We start from the raw sequence: 20397 nt of genomic DNA, 5'->3' as shown, positions 1-20397 counted from the left end.
AAACCGTGTTTCCGCATCGGGTGGAAATGAAATACTCACCACCCAGCATCCATCAGGCCCACCTGTCTGGCAGAGCAGCGCCCTGGCCTACTTACATGGTGCTGTCTCCCAGCTCCTCATACAGGTGCGCCCCGGGGGGCGGCGGGGGCGGCGGGGGCGCGGCCACAGGTGCGGGCGCAGGTGCAGCAGGCTTGGCTGCGGGTAGTGCCGACTGGATTCGCGCTGTCTTGGTGCACTCGGCTTGGCGTCTTCGAGAAGGCAGGGGTGTTGTGGAAAACCGTTTTAGAAATCATACACTTCTCAGAAGAACCCAGTTAAAAAAATCGTTAACACAAATACTAGGACTTATAAACCAGTGTGGTTACAGCAGCATCCCCACAGAGTATCGTTTTCCTGTATCTTCTTCCCCTTTAAAATGTCTACCCTGAAATAATGGCTGGAATTTAGTAGAAATATTTGCATATTACGTGACATAGGAATATGAAAGGAGTCAAGCTATCTATAAAAATGTGATTTAATAATTGGGGGCCATGGAGTGGGTCTCCTTCCTCAGGTGAGGCACGTTGAAGATGCATAATTTTTCTTTATTATTCATCTTCCATCTAGTTCAAGAAAAGTTATTTCATTTTAAATGGTTTGAAACATGTTTGACATTAGTTTACGGTGCCCCTTTGGGAGAGAGACGTGGCTGGCTTTTGTTTCCTTTGGACTCCTGGGAGGCCTGGGATTCCTGCCTTGGAGTTGCAGCCACGCTTATTGAGTGTCCTGGACAGCCAACTCTTAGTTCCTTCCTCAAAACCCAAATCTCAAAGAGTGGGAACCGTCAGAGTCAACTGTCTTTTTCACATTTCCTCCCTCCTATCCCCATGTGAAAACCCAGCCTGACTCCTTACATACAAAAGCACATGGGAATTTGAACCAAAGTATACACCTTCTGCAAACACAAGACAGACCGGTGATCCATGGTTCTGAGCAGGCCGACTACTTTATCAGTAGAATCCAGGCCTTTCCTTTTCATATTACGTAAAATCACATGCAAGATATTAATTATACTTACACTTTAAACCTGTTTTGAAAGGCAATAAGAAAAAAAAGAGAAAACTACATTAGAAATTCTGCGTTCATAATATTTTAACATCTCATTTATTCCAAATTCTGAATAATTTACTGGTGAAACTCATAACGACACAGACCTATTGACACAGTAGGGAAACTGAGTGTTTCAGTTCAGAAAGTAAAAATGGGGGAACGCTTTATTGTTGCTGTCACTGTCCTACAAGCTGTGAAAACATTTTTTAACAAGAAAACAAAGAAATGAACTAAATGGGATTTCAAAAAAAAAAAGCTGGATTAAAACATGGATACATGAATTTGAACTCTGATAGAGAAATGGGTTATTAAAGGTGATCTGATCTTTATAACTGGCTTCTTGGCGTCCTGTGCCTGAAGAATATTAAAGAGACGAAGGCAGGCAGTGGGCTGATTATACCCTGGGCTTCACTTTGAAGCTGAGCCTGGAACTGGAAGGTGACATTCCTGGATAATGAATCCATGACACTTTTTTCACATTTGCTTCTTAGTTTTCCATGCACAGTGAATTTAAAAAGAAAAAAGAAAGTTAATAGGAAAGAAGAGCCATCCGTTCCAGTCTTATGTACAAGCAGAATATGAAAGTACAAAAGCTAGAGTTTTAAATGTGAGAATTTTACACTGACACATGGCGCACAATTCATCTTGTTTAATTCCATCGGTCTACAAAAAGCAGTGACTACAACCAATTCATAGAGTATAGAACTCATTACTGAACCAAAAAAAATATTAAGTAATGCATCTATGAAACGTTTAAATGGCAAGCATCTTAGTGGTTTGCTAAATTATAACATCCAGGATGCTTCAGTTTTGAGCACTGTGTTGTGTGCCAGATGTAAGTTTTCTCTCCGATTTTATTGCGAGCAGGATTCCTCTGGGAAACAGTGCAATGAAACAATAACTGTAATACAGGTTCGCTCCAACATGAAAATTAATATTGAGTTGATGGCTTAGTAATTCAAAACCATTTGTCCATTAAGTTTGTTTCTAGCCTTTAGAATTGGTGTATTTGTTAAGGATACATCAGCCTCCAGTAGGTCAACCTGAAAGTTCTGTTTGCAACTTCACAAGGCTTTGGCGATGACAAAATATCCCTATGGCATCTTCATGCAGAGCACACTTTTCAACTTTTAGGTTGCAACTACCTAACCTTACTTAATCTGGAAGAAAATTCTCAGTGTTAGAGAACAAAGATAACACGTTAAGAATATATAAGTACTATTTTAGTGCTTTCCCTGCAGGTATTTTACATGATGAGGAGCAGCTGCACCATTCGGTCTTACCCTTTGTTATGTCAAGTAATTTATACGACTTATGATCCCCGTCTTATTTATTTTCATTTTATGGCACCCTTAGGGCTACCTCTCTTCTCAACCTATTCCACAACTTTCGTTACCCATCACTGTCAATAGGGATATATCTGAAATGCCTGGATTTCTATCACAAACGTTCCCTGTACCTGGTGTGAAATAAAGAATAGCTTAATAGAGGACTTCAAATACAGATGCTTAAATCAGCTATAATTACTTCACTACTTTGAAGGGACAGAGTAAAAGATAGGTATTTTATTTTTAATTTTTTTTAAATGTTTTATTTATTTTTGACTGAGAGAGAGAGACAGAGCATGAGCGGGGGAGGCACAGAGAGAGACGGAGACACAGAATGTGAAGCAGGCTCCAGGCTCTGAGCTGTCAGCACAGAGCCCGACGCGGGGCTCGAACTCACAGATCGAGAGATCATGACCTGAGCCGAAGTCGGACGCTCAACCGACTGAGCCACCCAGGCGCCCCAAAGATAGGTATTTTAAATGAATGTATTTGCCTGTAGGAACAAGAAATGAGTAAGGCCTGTGCAGCCAAAATATCCTGTCCTATGTTATACTATAGGATCTGGCAGGGCTATCCGGGAAGGAAGAAACCCCATGGAGAATTACACATGGCATACTATGATTTTGAAACGATTTTGCCAACGCCGCGATCACTTCCACAGATGTCAGTGTAACAACACGGACAAAAACTTGTCATGACAGTGTGGATAGGCTGCAGACCTTCCTCAGAAACTGGGGAATCTGGATATGGCATTCTGCTGCATATGACACCTCCCCCAGGACACCCGCTGTATTCTCTTGCAAGGCTCTGCACCCGATGAGGGGCACGAACAAAGCCACAGGAGCTACCCTAAAATTCCTAACGGATGAGAGCATGTTAGGAACATGGCAGCATTGAGGAATCGGGCGAAAATGCTGGAAGTTTGTTTCCTTCCGCCTTAAAGGAAGGCCGCTTGGTGCAAGAAGGATGCAGCAATCCCCTAAATGGTGGCATCATTACTGTTTTACGACGACAAAGCACGTTGCCAGGGATGGCTTTTCGATCAGGCCGTGTTTAGAAGTGGGAATACTTACTGTCTGTAGCTGACCAGAACTACCAAGATGGCAGGGATACAGCAGAGGATGATGATGAAGGCGAGTGCAAGCAGGGCCCCCTCTGTATAGCCTAGGCTCTCTCCTCGCTTTTTAATGCTGGTCACTGCCTCCGGGGTCCGGATCTCCAGAATGCGTCCTCCTTCGCCGTAATACGGCTGAAAGTCTTTATTGATATCAAGCAGTTTGCCATCCAAAAATCTGATTGTCAGATAAATAGTAAAGTCAATGATGTTAACAGAAAAGATAATTTTGTAATATCTTTTAAAAATTTCTTTAATTGAAACACAAGCTGAGTCAGTGTTAGGAATGAAAAATATACGAAAAGCAAGAGCAATGAGGAACTGTAACTACACAGCTATATACACATATCAAAGATATTAATAACGATGACCCTTACTTCATATGCTCACAGACTTGAGAAAAGTAATTATCAACCTCAGTGAGCTTACTATCACTATGTTGAAATTACTGACATTATTCAGCTATTCAGGTGAAAAAGTATTCTGAGTTACATATAGCATAGTTTATAATTATATTCCTGCATTTTGTCTGCCTGGGTCCTCAGAATAATCCTGTAGAACAGAACATCTTAATACTAATTCACTGTAGGCCGTATAGCTACACAGTTACGGCAATGAATCTGAGACACCAAGTCTTCGGTCTCCAAAATCTACATCTGTCTTGCATGTCGACCTTTTCAAATCCCAAATCAAAAAGCTTTAAATGGGCAAAAGGCGAACACATTGAAAGGTGTTTCCTGCCTAGAGAGAGAGACTATAGGAATGATGCAGACAGCAAATCAGCCAGGATGACAAGAATTAGCCAACTGAAGCCAACAGTTCTTGCAAACCCTTCCTATGAGTAATACAGCACCAGCTACGGCCATTCCATTGGGGTGGAGGGGACAATCAAGGGATAAGTGTTACTTAATTTTATTGGATTGAATGATTTTGTTATGTATTTTATGTTGTAATTACCAGATAATAGTTTTTTTTTTTTTCAAAATTCTTTGGGAACATTTGCATAATCCCTTATAAATCCCACAATATTAATGTAACGATTGTGTTCCTAACACCACAAAGCCATACCAGGTCCTGGGTATTTTCATTTTTGTATTTTTAAAGACATTTATCCATAAAGGTCAGATATCTTACTATAGAAAGTTGGAAAACACAAAACAGTTCCAAAAGAAAAATTAGGCACAGGCCCACAATGCAAACGCTGCTCACATTTGGTATATCCAGATCTAATTTCTTTCTATAAATATTTTTATTTTTTTAAGTTTATTTACTTATTGAGAGAGAGGGAGTGCATAAGCAGGGGAGGGGCAAAGAGAGAGAGAATCCCAAGCAGGCTCCACACTGTCAGCACAGAGCCGGACGTGGGGCTTGATCTCATGACCCTGAGATCACAACCTGAGCCAAAATCAAGAGTTGGAAGCTTAACTGACTGAGCCACCCAGGCGCCCCAAGAAATATTTTTATATACTCATAATTAGACAGCATATATGAAATGAAAACTATCACTTTAGAAATATATTTCATAAGATAACCACCACACTTATGTTCAAAATGTAGAAAACATACAGAAATGGAAAAGAAAAAAAGAAAAACGGCCCCAAATTTCACCATCAGATGGTAACAAAGCATGTCACGATTGTGCATTTTACAGTCTATTTTTATCCCTTTGACACTTTTGATTTTAATTTTCCGAGTAATCATTCAGACCTTATATCTAGTGCACAGCGTTTATACCTTCCCTACGGAAAAAATAGATGCCTGATGTCAGATGTGAATTCCACTGGGTAGTTTATTAGTCTTCCCATTTAAGAAAACCAATGGCCCAGATAACTCAAGCTTAGTTTTAAAGCTTCACGTTGTTACTCAAGTTTCCATCCTGTAACACAAGACAGATAAGCTTTTGTAGATATAAAATATACTTTTATAGCAGTTTTCCTAGGTAATTTTTAGGCATGTTAAAAAAGATATAATAAAGGTTTAACCGTTGTTCTAAGTGCTAGAATAGAATGGTACAATATTTTTTTGAATTGTTTACCAGATAAAGAAGTTCCAGATAAAGTGCAGATTAAGAGTTAAGTTACAAGAAAACATTAGAAACTGGGAAGTATCAGAAGTAGAGAAAGATCGTTAGTTTCAGGGAAGATTTCACCTATATCATGTGGAATCCACTAGACAGACCACACTTCTACTGGGTTCCTGCATTTGACATTGCAATAACCTGAGGGAAGATTTTTTAGTTTTTTTACACTACAAGAGCTCTGTTATTTAGATATTTATTTTGGTTTATTTTCCAACTTAGGTAAATGTCATAATTGTTTACTAGAAGAGTTGATTGCTTTTGAACCTGTACCTAGTCTAAAATATCTTTCTTTTTGCTTTCTACATGCAAAACAGTTTGCCTAGGTAAAAATACATGAATCATAACATTTTTTTCCTCAAACGATGGTGGATTTGATTCCATTAGCTTTTGGCATTTTATCATGCATATGGCATGAGGAAGGCTTATCTAATTTTTGTGCCTTTGTGATTAAGTCACTTTCATTTTTGTTTCAACGGTTTGAAAACATATTCTGATACTTTTTAGTGACTCATGATGACATGTGCATTGATTTTTTCTGGTAAAGCAATGAAGTCTTTTAATTACTTTTTTAGCTCTTATTGCTGTGATAACTAGTACAATATTTTACCTCAGAGATACTATTTTCAGATTGTAGCTCAATTGTTCTCTAAATATATTTTGATCTCTTTTATAATTTATCTTTTATTTTCTTTTCCTTAATATGCTTGTTTAAAAAGTGCTAATCTCAAGATGGTAGAGAATTCTTTTTTTATGTTTGTTTGTTTGTTTAGAGAAAGAGAGAGAGCAGGAGGGTGCAGAGAGATAGGGAGAGAGAGAGCAGGGGAGGGGGGGGAGAGAGAGAGAGAGGGAGAGAGAGAATCTCACAGGCTCTGTGCTGTCAGCGCAGCAAACTGCTCAAACTCACAAACTGTGAGATCATGACCTGAGCTGAAATCAAGAGTCGGACCCTCAACTGACTGAGCCACCCCTGGGGCTTTGTTTTATACTTTTTCTGATGTCGGGACAAAGCCAGCTTCCTTGCCAATCCTAGAAGAAGGACTCTAACTGGCCTCCCCTGGGCTGTGTGCTGACCACACCCCATCGGCGTGAGCTCAGGAACCGCATCCTGAGGGGGGGCACGTCCAAGGGCACCAGGGTGGTGGACAGTCAGTTCTCACTCCTCCCCCGTGGGCTTCTGTCACCAGAAACAGGGAAGGATTCAAGGCCTGTGCAACACGCATACCATTTCACTGTCACATAAGGTCCTGCTTTCTATTAAAAATGTTCCATTGTTTGCCAGTGGTTTCCGTACGAGAATCTTTGCAGAGTTAAACTCTACATTTGAGTCATCGGGACGTTATTTCTTTTATTTTGTTTTCCAGTATTTATTACTGATCCTATTTTGCCTGCCGCTTACTTATCTTAGAGAGGAGATGTATCTGTCAGCTCTGCTCTGTTTTCCTGAGATGAGATCAATTCGTAAACCAATCCCATGTCTTCCAGGTCACTCTGCTGACGGGGCATGTGCAGGCATGCCCCCACCTCTGTTGACCCCTGTGGTGGGATTCGGCCATCAAAGTATGGTGTGGAACCACTGGTCTACTTTGCATTTACCTTCGTGGAAAGGGTATTGCGATGCACACATAAATGCAGAAACAAAGGGGACGCTGAACAGAACACACTCTGAACTTCACAAAACCCCAAACCTAAATGGTGGAGGGGCGGATACCTCTTTCCCTGGTGGGTACACAGTCTGGGTCTCTGAACCAGGTATGCAGAGTGAGTGATGCTTAACACATATGCCCACACCCATTCCACCTGGATAAGGTTGTCTGGCTGAATAAAGCAAACCATGGGTAGACCGCTATTTCCTTTATACAGTTCCAAATTATGGACTAACTTGTATTCCTTCATATTTTATAGTAAGCTAGAGTCTGATAATTGTTTTTCCATTATTTAAATTTTCAGTGTTCTTAATTTTTATATTGTTTTCCCTGGTCTTAGGAATTTGGAAGAAGCTTTAGAGTTTGGTAGCCAGATTCAATTTTAAAGTATAAATGTGATTTTTGTACACTATATTTTATTTACTTTTATTTTTTAAGGTTATTTATTTATTTTGAAAGAGAAAGAGAGTGTGTGTGAGTGGGGAAGGGGCAGAGAAAGAGAGAGGGAGAGAGAGAATTCCAAGCAGGCTCTGCAGTGTCAGCACAGAGCCCAAGGTGGGGCTCAAATTCATAAACTGTGAGATCATGACCTGAGCTCAAACCAAGCAAGAGTCAGACACTCAACCAACTGCCACCCAAGTGCCCCTATACACTATATTTTAAATTCAGTTTGTAGAGTGTTCAGGGTTCTTCTGCCTTCTTCTGCATTTCTCATTTACCATCTGGGCAGACTGATGTTGAAACAGGCTGGCTGTATAAAAAGGGGCATGAGCTAAAATTGTATTTGCTTTTATAAACAAATATTTAATTAAGTTCTATTTTAAAATACTATGGCCTGTTTCTGCCAAGGATGCCAAAAGCTGCAAGAGAATGTGACTCCCACCCTCATGACAAAAAGCCAGGTGATACTAAAACCATAACGAATTCCAAAGAGTGACAATTGCCTCCACAGGGAGATGGGACGATTAGCTCACCCTTTGCAGAACACGGAAAAGGAAGCTGCCAAAAGAGCAAATAAAATAAATGGGCTAAAATTTTAATGAATTTTTAGAAGCGATGTAGGTACCAACGTGTAAGGCTACAGACCCTTGAACTCACTTGCAGACTATTTCCAAGGACCTCTGTCAGATAAACTGGGACAAGGCTGGAGACAGGAGAGAGATCCCCTTCCTGTGCGGGGACAGAGGAAGCACTCGGCCAAGGCTGGATACGCACAGTTCTCCAGACCCCTATCTCATGCAAAGCAAGAGCCTTAAGCCACGGAAAGAGGGGAGGAAGTATTCCAATCCCTAGGGCTCAAGCTAAGGACCGCTACTTCTGGGGAAGAGGTATAAGCAAAAATACCATCTCCCAGGGTGAGGAACAGGAGCTCTCTTGGGCACAGAGAGGTCGCCTACTGGTCGGGAGAGGCAGGGAACTGTCCCGTCCCCAAGACACACCACAAATATGGCACAGTATGTGGCTGCCACGGGGAGGGGGAAGAGAAGAGCCGAGAGAGCCCAGCCCACGTCCCGGCACGCAGGCTGGACAAGGAGAACCCAGAGCCCCGGGCCATGTGGCCACATCTCCACCGTGAGAGTGGGACCAGGCCGTGAGCAAGGGCAGTCTGTCGGGCTGGGAGGGTTAAGAGAATGCAGAGAAGCCCCCAGCGGCACGGGTTCACGGGGTCTGCTGAAGATGAAGCCCTGGAGGCAGACCAGAGACAACCCAGATGCTGGGACATCAGACAGACTCTGGTACAGCCCTGCTTAGTGCTTCACAGAATCCATCGGAAAGTGAAAAGAACATGCTTGAAGTGATAGGAAGTTCCATAAAGTGGTAGAAACTGTAAGAAAAGAACCAAATGGAAATGGAAGACTTGAAAGAAAACAAGGATATAAAGATGAAGAATTCCTTTAATGAGCACATCAGCAGGCTAACACAGATGAATCGGTGAACTTGAAAACAAGGCAGCAGCAATTATCCAAAGTAAAACACGAACAGGAACGACGGAGAGAGAGAGAGGAGAGGAAGAACAAGAACAGAGCATCCAAAACCTCAGAGAAAAAATGAATTTTAATTGGAATCCTGGAATGAGGATAGAGAATGGGCTGTAAGAAATATGTGAAAAGATGTCTAAGGATATTCCAGAAATAGAAACTACATTAAAAAAAAGTAGATACAAGAAGTTCAGAGAACCACAAGATGAATAAAAGCAGGATAAAAGTAATATGTATTTACTGCAAAAATCTAAATAATTCAGATAACCAAAAGTAAAAAAAAAGATCTAAATACTCATAACCTTACAAAACAAAGTAAGTAATTAGCATGTCGTTATAGGGATTCCAGTCTCCTCTGTGCATTTATAAGCTTTTAAAAAAAGTTGTGATATAGCTAATCAATTTTCTTTCATTTTTTAAGATTTATTTGACAGAGAGAAGGAGGAGGAGGGGTAGAGAGAGAGAGAGAGAGAGAGAGAGAGAGAGAATCCTAAACAGGCTCCACACTGTCAGTGCAGAGCCAGAGGTGGGGCTCAAACCCAAGAACCGTGAGATCATGCCCTGAGCCGAAATCAAGAATTAGACGCTTAACCGACTGAGCCCCTCAGGCATCCCTAGCTATATCAATTTTTAAAAATCAAAGTGGACTCCTTGGAGGAAATACCTTATTTATATATTTATTTATTTCTGATTCTTTGCCTGAGAATTCCAACATCTTCAAAAGCTTAGATTTTTGGGTAAGGGAAAGTTGAAATAATAATCCTTTTTCCATTGGACTGGGCATCAGGCAATGATCTTAATGTTCTAGTATAGTTTTTCAATGTTAAAAACTAAATTTTCAATAGCTTTTGTAACTACAGGATAGAGAATAATATCAGTGCATTATGAGCCTTGGATTATGGACTACATCTATATAATTTCACTATAAAATATTTCAAGGAACAACTGTAGGGTTTAGGTTATTATATTAATACTAATTAACTCATAACATATTCAACTTATTATAGTGTCTCAGCTCCCAGCTCAAGCTGCTAAGAGAAAATTTTATTATTTTATTTTATTTTATTTTATTTTATTTTATTTTATTTTATTTTATCTTATCTTATCTTATCTTATCTTATCTTATCTTATTTATTTTTTATTTTGAGAGAGTGAGCAAGCGAGTAGGGGAGGTAGAGAGGGAGAGAGAATCCCCAGGAGGCTCTGCACCATCATCACAGAGCCTGATGTGGGGCTCGAACTCAGAAACCATGAGATCATGGCCTGAGCTGAAATCAGCAGCTTAACCAACTAAGGCACCCAGGTGCCACCCCCCCCCACCTTTTGTTAAGTTTATTTATTGCTAAGGGAAAATTTTAATACTTCCTGGCTGTTCACTTCTCTGTTTAATATACAAATTTTGATTTATAGTTATCCTCTATTCTCCCCTTCCTTCCAGTTATAATTGTTACTCAGTTGAGTTTCTATCTTTACTCTTTACAATATAATCTAGGTTTGGGAAAACTTGTTTCAGTTGAAACCCAATTGGCTTCAGTTTCCAAACTGTTTACCTCTAAAATGTTTACATGTGCAATTCAAATGATCAGGATCATTTACTTTACTCTTTATTAACGCTGGGCTAACTGCCTAACGAATACAAATGTTTTTATAGTTAGGAAAAACACCCTAAATTCAAACAATCTATCATCATTTTTAAAATTTAAACCAACATATATAAAAACACAGCACAGGTGGATTTAAGTAAGTGTTAATAATGGCGATTGATAGAATATATGTAACTTTAAAGCATATTTCTAAATAAAATTTAAAATTAATGAAATATGCAAAAACTGGCTTGGCGGATCTAAATAGTACTTCATTCGGATGTTGATTCTAGAACTTGAGAAGAAGCCACTGCTTTAGTCATCCCTATTCTCCACCGTGATTAACATGCTATCTTGCATACGGCCCAAATATCTATTAAATATAAACTGATGAATAACATACTTAATAACCACGGCTCTTTTAAAAATTAAGTTGATACAAAACACTATGTCATTATTTCTAAAATAGCAGCAGTGAAATTTTGTTGAAGAACAGATTTAAAGTAAGACTAAATTCAGAATGAATGGGTTTTAATAAACGGGTAAATAGATATTTGCTAAATACGTAAGTGCAGCCACATAGGGATATACATACATGTAAATTAGTATACGCCTAAATTTATTTGTTGCTCTTAGTATACACAGGCAAACTAAGTTTTGGAATTATGTATTTGGGTACACATATGCACAGATACCAATAAATATTTAGCGTATGTACGTATGGGTTATATATCAATATATATTGTTTAACTAAAAATGTGTCTTACTTTAAATAAGAATGACATTCCAAGAATCTGTTGGGCGCTAGGTGTCACTAGAGCAAAGCTGAAACTAATTAAACAACAAAACAACAAAGCGGTAAGCTGTCCTAAAATCATTTCCAAGGGACAACACGTAGTAGCGTTTTGTTTAAAATTCTGCATTTTCTTTGTTTTTAGGATTCAGACCTCAAAATTCAAATTCACCAGGATGAAATAAATAAATAGATGGGAAGTATGGACTGAGGTGGAAGGGGTCAAGGGAAGAAAAAAATGGCAATTTTTGCTGAGTCAATAAGACCTTGAGGACAGCTATATTTATTCTTAAACTTCGTGCCTAGTGACACTGTCACGGGCAAACTGCCACTGGAAGAAGGAATCTGTGCGTTCCCCCTTTGACCGCTGGGCTTGGCAGCAAGGAGGAGCTACTCTGAGACCATCTGATGAACTGCCCCTTGCTTATAAGCACAATGGACCTTCCGACCTTCTCCAAAGTCGCTGGGCCTCAAAACATCTCGGCACGCATACCCTAGGTATCGTCTCTGATTTTCTGCTTACACTTCACTTGCAATAACAATTTAGTGGGTTTTAAACTTTAAATACTTACGGACTTTGATAGTGCCAGCGGAGAGCTGTTACAGACAACAAAAGGACTTACTTAAAAAGCTCATTTCTGTCGATGGCTCTGTTGGTTTGGGGGTCGATTGCATAGACAGTCAGGTCACATTTGGTGTAATCTTCTAGCGAAAAGGCATCCCCATGCCTGCGGGCACCGATGGACTCCACCACCACTTTGGCACCAGGAATTTGCTCCTGAACATACCGATCCAAAATCCTATACATCAAAGTACAAACATGGCATTCACTCTCAACTTGAAATGACATTTAGAAAGTGAAAAATGATGACAGCCTGGTTTTTGCTAATGTTTACTGAATGTGAACGCTTGAAAAAAAATTCTGGATATTTTGTCAGCATTTAAGTCCCAATGATGCTAGAAGCTGAATAAGGTAGAAAGGTCATCAACCATGTCCCGTCGAATTCTAGACTCTTTGAATTTACGATACCATTTGAGCTTTACAGGTCTCATGGGAATTGCCCACTATGATGTACAAGTCAAGCTGTCTGTGCTTTATAGGAGCCGGGGGGGTGGGGTGGTTAGAACTCTTGAGTTCACGTAGTTGGTGTTATAAATTATACCTTCCACCAGACTCTGTGACCCAAGGTGCATAGCTGTATACCAGGGTCCCAGACCAGGCTATCTGTTTCCTCCAGGGCATCAAGACTCTTAGAACCTTGCAGCAGTGGGAGAACGTATCGATGCTTTGCTATGGGAGGTTTATCAGGTTAAAAAAAAAATTGCATGCCAGGCTCAGAAGCTACTTAGGTGAATACAAACAACATAAAGATCTATCATTTGGTATGGACTCAGTAACATTCAATAGAAAAGACAGAAATAATGTTAACCTGTAGGTAATTTTCTGGAAAATACAATTTGCACAATTCATTTTAATGGAAAGTACAAGTCTGTATTGCCACAAATGGTAATTTCCTTAATATCTTTTCCTTATTAAAAACTTTATATTGTTAATTCTTGACATTAACATCAGAATGTATCTTATTAAATATTTATAGGCATTCAAATGCAAATGAATTGATCTTAATAACTACACACGGCAAATGTTTTTGAATTTATCTATAGATTCAAAGCTCTGTTTGGAGTCCACGCTGTGAGGCCCTTTCCAACACATGAACATGAGGGAAGGGAAGGGAGGGAAAAATAAGATAAAATCAGAGAGGGAGGCAAACCGTTAAGAGACTCTTAAAATTTTTTTTAGCATTCATTTTTTTTTTTAATTTTTTTTTTCAACGTTTATTTATTTTTGGGACAGAGAGAGACAGAGCATGAACGGGGGAGGGGCAGAGAGAGAGAGGGAGACACAGAATCGGAAACAGGCTCCAGGCTCTGAGCCATCAGCCCAGAGCCTGACGCGGGGCTCGAACTCCCGGACCGTGAGATCGTGACCTGGCTGAAGTCGGACGCTTAACCGACTGCGCCACCCAGGCGCCCCTAGCATTCATTTATTTTTGAGAGAGAGTGAGTGAGCGAACATGAGCAGGGGAGGGGCAGAGAGAGAGGGAGACACAGAATCTGAAGCAGGCTCCAGGCTCTGACCTGTCAGCACAAAGTCCCATGTGAGGCTCGAACTCATGAACCATGAGATCATAACCTGAGCCGAAGTCGGAGGCTCAACCAATTGAGCCACCCAGGTGCCCCCATAAGAGACTCTTAAATACAGAGAACGAACTGAGGGTTGATAGAGGGGGGTTGGGTGGGGGATGGGCTAAATGGGTGATGGGTACTAAGGAGGGCACTTGCTGGGATGAGTGCTGAGTATCATGTAAGAGATGAATCACTGGGTTCAACTCCTGAAGCCAAGACTATACTGTATGTTAACTAACTTGAATTTAAATTTAAGAGAGTGAAAAAAAATTTAAAGAAATTAAAAAAAAATGTTGCCTTAAGGGTCTGGTACGTGCTGGGTGTGCCCTTGTCAAAATAACAAGCACTGATGCTGAGCCCAGGCCAAAGGCTGTGCCCGGGAGCACAGGTGTGCGGTGTGCGCACCAGGAAACACAGCACAACGCTTTGTTGGTTTGCTTCCCAATGTGTACGGACCCGCGTAGGCGGAGTCTCTCATTAAAAGTCCGATTCATTCTCTTCCTTTTCTGCCAGCTCACACCCACTGGTTTGGCTGCCTTCCAGTATCTTTTCTGATGAGATCTTTGCTGAAGAATAAAGAGAAGAATGCATTCTCCCCACAACCTGAGGAGGGTGTCTGGATGAGGACACAGATGTGGAACAGTGTTCAGACTGTGTCTTAGGATCCTTTTCCTTAGAGACTTATGCTCCCGTAACAAAAACAGAAACAAAACAAAAAACAAACAAACAAAACAAAAGAAAAACCAACAACAAAAAAGAAAGGCTTTGGAGTGCACCCACTTACACTCTTGACAGCTGATACATGTACGGATGGTAATAGCATAGTGGCAAAGAGCACGGATGTTTGGATTCAGTTTCCAGCTCCTTTACTTATGAACTGCAAAACCTTGGCCCACAGGAAGCCATCACAAGGGGATCACAAAATGAGGAAATCTGCCACATGGGGTGGTTGTGCGCAGTAAATGCACTAACGCTTGTAGTCAAATCGTGGCACGATTTGGAGCACTTAGTCACTGTTCCAGAAACTATGATGCTGCTTATTATTAATTTGGCTTAAAGGTTTGCATTAATAAGCTTCTTCCCTGCCCCTAATTCGTTCAAGACATTTAACAAATTTATGGAATGATTAGCGATTTTTCGCTAGCATTATTAGTTCACCGATCAAAAAGCAAAGATGAGTACATTGTTAAATATATTGCAGAAGATGGCTATCAGTCCCAATACTTCACTTTAATAACTTATAACTGCTCTAGTGCATTCACACATTGACTAAACATGTTCCAAGGAAATCATTTGTATATGCATAAACTGTGTTTTTGTACAATGAAGAAACGTGGCTATTGAACTTGTGCCTTTTTCTATATTTCTGGGGAATGTTGCAGAGTCATATGTGAGTACTAAAACTGTGGAATGAAATATTAATGTGGAATGAAATCTATCTGTACTAATTCCTTTATCTTATCAGGGAATCATACATCAAGGAAACCTAAAAATGAATTATGTGTTTTAAGACTTATAACAACTTCTTCTCCCTGAACATTATTCTCTTAAAACTTTTAGAGACCTTTTGGAATGAAGTCTCTCGTGTAAAGAAAAAGGTGTCCACACTTCAGTTTTTTCCATACCTTTTTCTGATAAATGTACGTTAAATGAAATTTAACAAATTTTAAACAATACATTTTGTAAAAATCTGTCCCTCCACTTGTTGTCTATGTCCACATACCTAAGCATTTCTGCTAACTACATACGAACATATATTACATTACATATATACATAAATTATAACAATGAATAGTTCTTCAGCCTTTTGATATTCAGATGTGCACAGGTATGTGGTTATTTCCTAAAGCTTTGTTGACTTCATGATTTTTTAAATATAGCTCTTTAGTCACTTACTGTGAACTGACTCATATAAATTTATACCAACGTTTAAATTGCCTTTATGTTTATGTTTTGGCTTAAATTATTAATATGTCAAGCCAATTCATACATACATTTTGGAATCAAATATCATGAGAGTTTACTACATGTAAACTCATTACAACCAAGCATGTGTCTCCAGCCTATCAGCTTAAAGTATTTGCACACTACCAGTATACAGACACACGCTTGTACACAGTGACACAGAGAGGTCTACAACATTGTTAATCTGTAAACTCTGTGTCAAGGATATCTCCCTATATCAAGGGAGATGTCTGCATTGATATTTAAATAATATTAATAATGCTTAGGTCCCAATGGTATGATTTTGAGTTTGCCATAAAAAGTCCATGAAAACTTTCATCTTTGTAATATGTTGCTTGAATTTCTTGTAATGGGCATAATAAAACAATAGTCATTTAAAAAAACAAAACAAAACTTTTTTAGCTCCCTAGCTCCTCTTCCCCAAATTCTTTTAAAATATCTTTATAAAGCCTTTCTTTTCAGAGTTTAAAAAAACAGAAAATTAAGTTAGAGTCACAGTTGTCTAATAAATTTTTGGAAAACTTAGGTAGGTGGTAAGTGGGAAATTTTCATTCACTCATCCATTTATTTTCATTAATTCATGGAACACAAATATAAACTGAATGTACACCATGGGCCAAGCACTGTTCTAGAGCTTTGGAATACATCAATGAACAAAACCAACGTCTGTGACATCACGGAACTTACATTCTAATTGAGCAAGATAGACAAGATAATAGAATAATAAAATTGGCAGGAATGTTCAGGAAGCACGTCCCTGAGAAACTGATGTGTGAGCAGACCCTGAGGAGACAGTGAGCAACGTGGACCTGGCGAGCAGGGGCATCCCAGGAAGAGGAAGTTGCTAAAGGCCCAGGAAGAGGAAGTTGCTAAAGGCCCAGGAAGAGGAAGTTGCTAATGGCCCAGGGGGAAAGTCCAGATGTAGACCTGTGGTGTGGCTGGAACAGAGAGGGCTGGGGCAGGTCACACAGGGACTTTTGAGGATTTTGTTCTCAGTAAACCCACTGCTGGAGTTTTAACACGGACGTCATACGGGTGACTATGGTTAAGAGGAGAACACTGGCGGCTGTGTTACCAACAGGCTGCAGTGGGAGCCAAGAGTAGAATCAGGGAAACAGGTTAGGAAAGGCTTTGAGGGGATGAAGAACTTCTCAAATGCTCAGGCTACTCAACAGTTTGGAGGAAAAGAAGACTGAGTAATCTCTGATATTAGTCATGAATGGTTCATATCATCAGGTATTAACATATATACTATTAATATGCCTGATGAAATGTACAAGAGGCATAAATCCTTTAAAATAGATCGATACATGCAATGCTTAACTGGACAAATAGTAATTATCTAGTTGACCCAGATAAGAGTTGGCCTTTTGTGGTTGTTCATTGTGAAGCAGGCCAACTTTTATAGATGATTGTTTGAAGAAAAGCACAAAGGAGATACTGAAGCTCAGAGACCAATTTCTGATGCTCCCTTATCTCCCTCCAAGCGTGTACCTACACACAGGTGGCTCTCAAAAGAGGGCGACATCTTCTCAGAGTTCTGGCTGCTTCTTTCTCTTGCCTTTTGTATTGAACATAGAGCACAGATCCCTTCTCTGTGTCTTCTCAATTACCTTGAACCTTCTGAATTGTTTCTGTATGAAGTCTAGTACTTTGTGTCTGAGGAGAAGTTTTCATGGTGGCTGTGGCATAACCACACTGTGATACAGTATTTCATTAAAGCTGGCTGACGTCTCATGAAAGTGGAGTGTATGCATGACCACTGGGTACTCTTTGATGACGTTTTTTGATTTTGTTTTATTTACAATCTTTTTTTAATTTTTACATTTACTTATTTTTGAGAGACAGAGTGAGACAAAGTGAGAGTGGGGGAGGGACAGAGAGAGAGGGAGACACAGGATCTGAAGCAGGCTCCAGGCTCTGAGCTGTCAGCACAGAGCCCGACACGGGGCTTGAACCCACAGACCATGAGATCACAACCTGAGCCGAAGTCGGACGCTCAACCGACTGAGCCACCAAGGTACCTCAGTTTTAATTTTATTTCAGGCAGAGAGAGAGAGAATCTCTCTGACACAGGACTTGATCCGATGACCCTAGACCTGAGCTGAAATCAAGAGTCAGAGACTCAACCGACTGAGCCACCTCTGATGAAACTGTTTGATGATACGTTAGGTGTATATTGCAGAGAAAAATGCATTCAGCTGCAAAAATAAAAACAGTAATAGGGAAGTATTTATTGAGTACAATATCTGTGAAAGAGCCAGATTCCCCCCCTGCAGGGGGACCTCTGGTGTATGCCTTGGGTCGGTACCTGCTCCCCGCCCGCCTCTCAGTCACCCAGACTACTCAGACCTTGGCTGCTTGCCCCAAGAGCAATTCTGTTCTCAAAACCAGCTGAACCTTAGCCAATCCTCTACTGTTAAAGTCCTATAGAACATTCTGTCCTCCCTCCCCAAGGTCCTTGGGACACTTCCATGCCTGGCATTTTCAAATAAAAGCTTATGCTAATAGTGCTCTGATTTCCTTCCCTGATTTTCATTCACCTGCCCTCCTCCCCCTCCCTTGGCTTTATAGAAGGAGTGTTTTAGAGATGTATCTGATATTAAATTTTAGAAAAATAAATCCAGGGTTCTGCTTTACATTAGGATGGGGATGGGGCTTATATTTTATAATGTCATAACTGCTGAGTGGTTTAATACCTGCCATAAAGTGCGTGCTATTTGGGACCTCTAAAGAAGTAATACCACATGGACACAGAACAAAGAAATACCTGGTAAAGCATGTTGGCTAATTATGTTCCTGAAAATAGAAGATTAGGGGTCAGACAGTATCTCCCTTTTACACGTAACAGTGCTGGATTTTACCCAAGATCTTTGCTCCCGGAAAAGAGCAAGAAGTCTGCCAGCCAGTTGTGTCCCAGGAAACTGCTTATTGCAAAGAATCATCCTTCTCTAAGCTACGGGGAAGCCAGGCACAGATCCTCCAAATTCCCATACTTTGTCTCATACATGGTTAGCTGGACTGTTTTGTCCCCACTGATCAAGGAGGAGGAGAAGAGGAGGAGGAGGAATAAGAAGAAGGAGAAGGAGAAGGAGGAGGAGGAGGAGAGGAAGAAGAAGAAGGGAAAGGGGAACAGGAAGGAAAAGGAGAAGTTCTTGTTACCCAAACATTGGTTAAATTTGTGTCCTTTTTTCAAGTCTCTGAATTTTGACCCACCCTTAAACTGTGACAGTGTGCAAGCCTTCTAAAGGCCCCTTCCCTCCTCTCATTCTCTCTACTCCTTCTGGGGAAAAAAAAAAAAAAAAAAAAAAAAAAAGCTTTCTGCCTAATCCCCAAGAGCTATGGGACCTCTTGGTCAGACAGTTCCCCTATTACAATGGTTCTTCTCCCTGGCACGTCAATTCCTCTCTCCTGCCTTCCAACAAATAATCCTTACAAACCAAGTCTTTTCTTCTAAACCCAGATTTGCTTTTATTAGACACATAGTAGACAGCTGAAGGAGAACGCTTCTCCTGTTCCTGTGTGGTCTTACAAAATGAAGGTGTATTAGCAGCCTAAGCAGGCGAGATGTAAAGACTTTTTAGCAAACTGTACATGGAGCAAATGATTATTCATTATCCCCTTCCCTTGATCCCCGATGCCTGCTGTGAAGCAGCCGTGAGGCCCCAAATTTCCAATTGCATTAGCTGCTTTTCTGTCAGTTAAGACGTGTGAATTCTCATCAGCACTACTTAATTAGAATGTAAAAACGGTCCAAACGAACTATAAAATAATAAGCTCTAACGTTTGTCTCTGCCGCTAAAAATCATAAATAATAACAAGCAAGGCTGATCTAGCCCCCCACCGCCGCCCATGCTGGCAATGAACTGTCATCCGTGTGCTGTCTACTGTGGTACATGGAAGCCACTGTCCCCCTTTTGTCACTCATTTCCCTCGTGGATAAAATTACGTGCCTGGGACTGCGCTAGCCACACCACAAGAACTGGGTTTAGTCCTTTGAGATACGTGAAAAGAAGGCGTTGGAAAAAAGGCGTTCATACCTACAGGACCCATGTAGACTTCGTTGGGTTTTGGTTACAAAGCATTCGTATTCTCTCCCTCCAAACACCCTGATTTCAAAGGAGGAATTAGCCTTGTCTCCCGCAGACACGGCTGACTTTAATCACTGGTCCTGTCCTGCCCATCCCAGGCCAAAGGAGACCGCAGGTGACCCAGGCCAGGCCATTTTCCCCCCGGAGTTTGGTCCTTGAGTCAAAGACACAAGAGCTTAAGACGGCTGGGACCCACTCACGTGAGGTGCTCCCTGCTCATCAGACGGAAACTGCGTACCCACCTGTTCACTCCTCCACTTCTTGTTCCCAGGCTCCTGCACCTGCCTGTGTTCCGGACTATTCCCCAGCCCGTGTTCCTGCCCACAGCTTCCAATAAAGTTCCCTGCACTGAAGGGAGCCTCAGTCGATCGCTGGCCCGTTAGAACTAGTATTACGCACATTCCCCTTCAAGGTCCAGCTGCGCCAAAGCACGACTCATTTTCTGATTCTTTCACGGTAGCAACGTCTGCCCGATATTCCTGGTCCTGGTCTCCTCAGTCCCCCTGGACTCTTTGTAATTCTACTGGCCGTGTATTTTGCATTCT

The 20397-nt window shown here is 40.8% G+C and overlaps 1 protein-coding gene across 17 annotated transcripts in view; it reads right to left on the bottom strand.

Moving 5' to 3' along the window:
* Positions 1 to 20397, bottom strand: part of PCDH15 (protocadherin related 15) — a 789181-nt gene that overhangs the window by 20435 nt on the left and 748349 nt on the right. For 14 of the 17 annotated variants that reach the window (XM_047088664.1, XM_047088665.1, XM_047088662.1 and 11 more), the window contains 4 exons: positions 12233 to 12409; positions 3491 to 3709; positions 1058 to 1066; positions 96 to 248 (listed from right to left, as the gene is read on the bottom strand). In XM_047088664.1, the coding sequence (XP_046944620.1) occupies positions 96 to 248; positions 1058 to 1066; positions 3491 to 3709; positions 12233 to 12409 (558 nt within the window). The remainder of the gene's footprint in view (positions 1 to 95; positions 249 to 1057; positions 1067 to 3490; positions 3710 to 12232; positions 12410 to 20397) is intronic. The other 3 variants (XM_047088654.1, XM_047088658.1, XM_047088657.1) reach the window with 1 other exon arrangement.

Source organism: Lynx rufus, unplaced genomic scaffold, assembly GCF_022079265.1.
Source record: "Lynx rufus isolate CCGP_SWC_20201006 ecotype Redwood Valley unplaced genomic scaffold, mLynRuf1.p SCAF_25, whole genome shotgun sequence".
Classification (NCBI taxonomy): domain Eukaryota; kingdom Metazoa; phylum Chordata; class Mammalia; order Carnivora; family Felidae; genus Lynx; species Lynx rufus.
The sequence above is the reverse complement of the archived record's forward strand: the minus strand, read 5'-3'. Positions and strand labels throughout refer to the sequence as shown.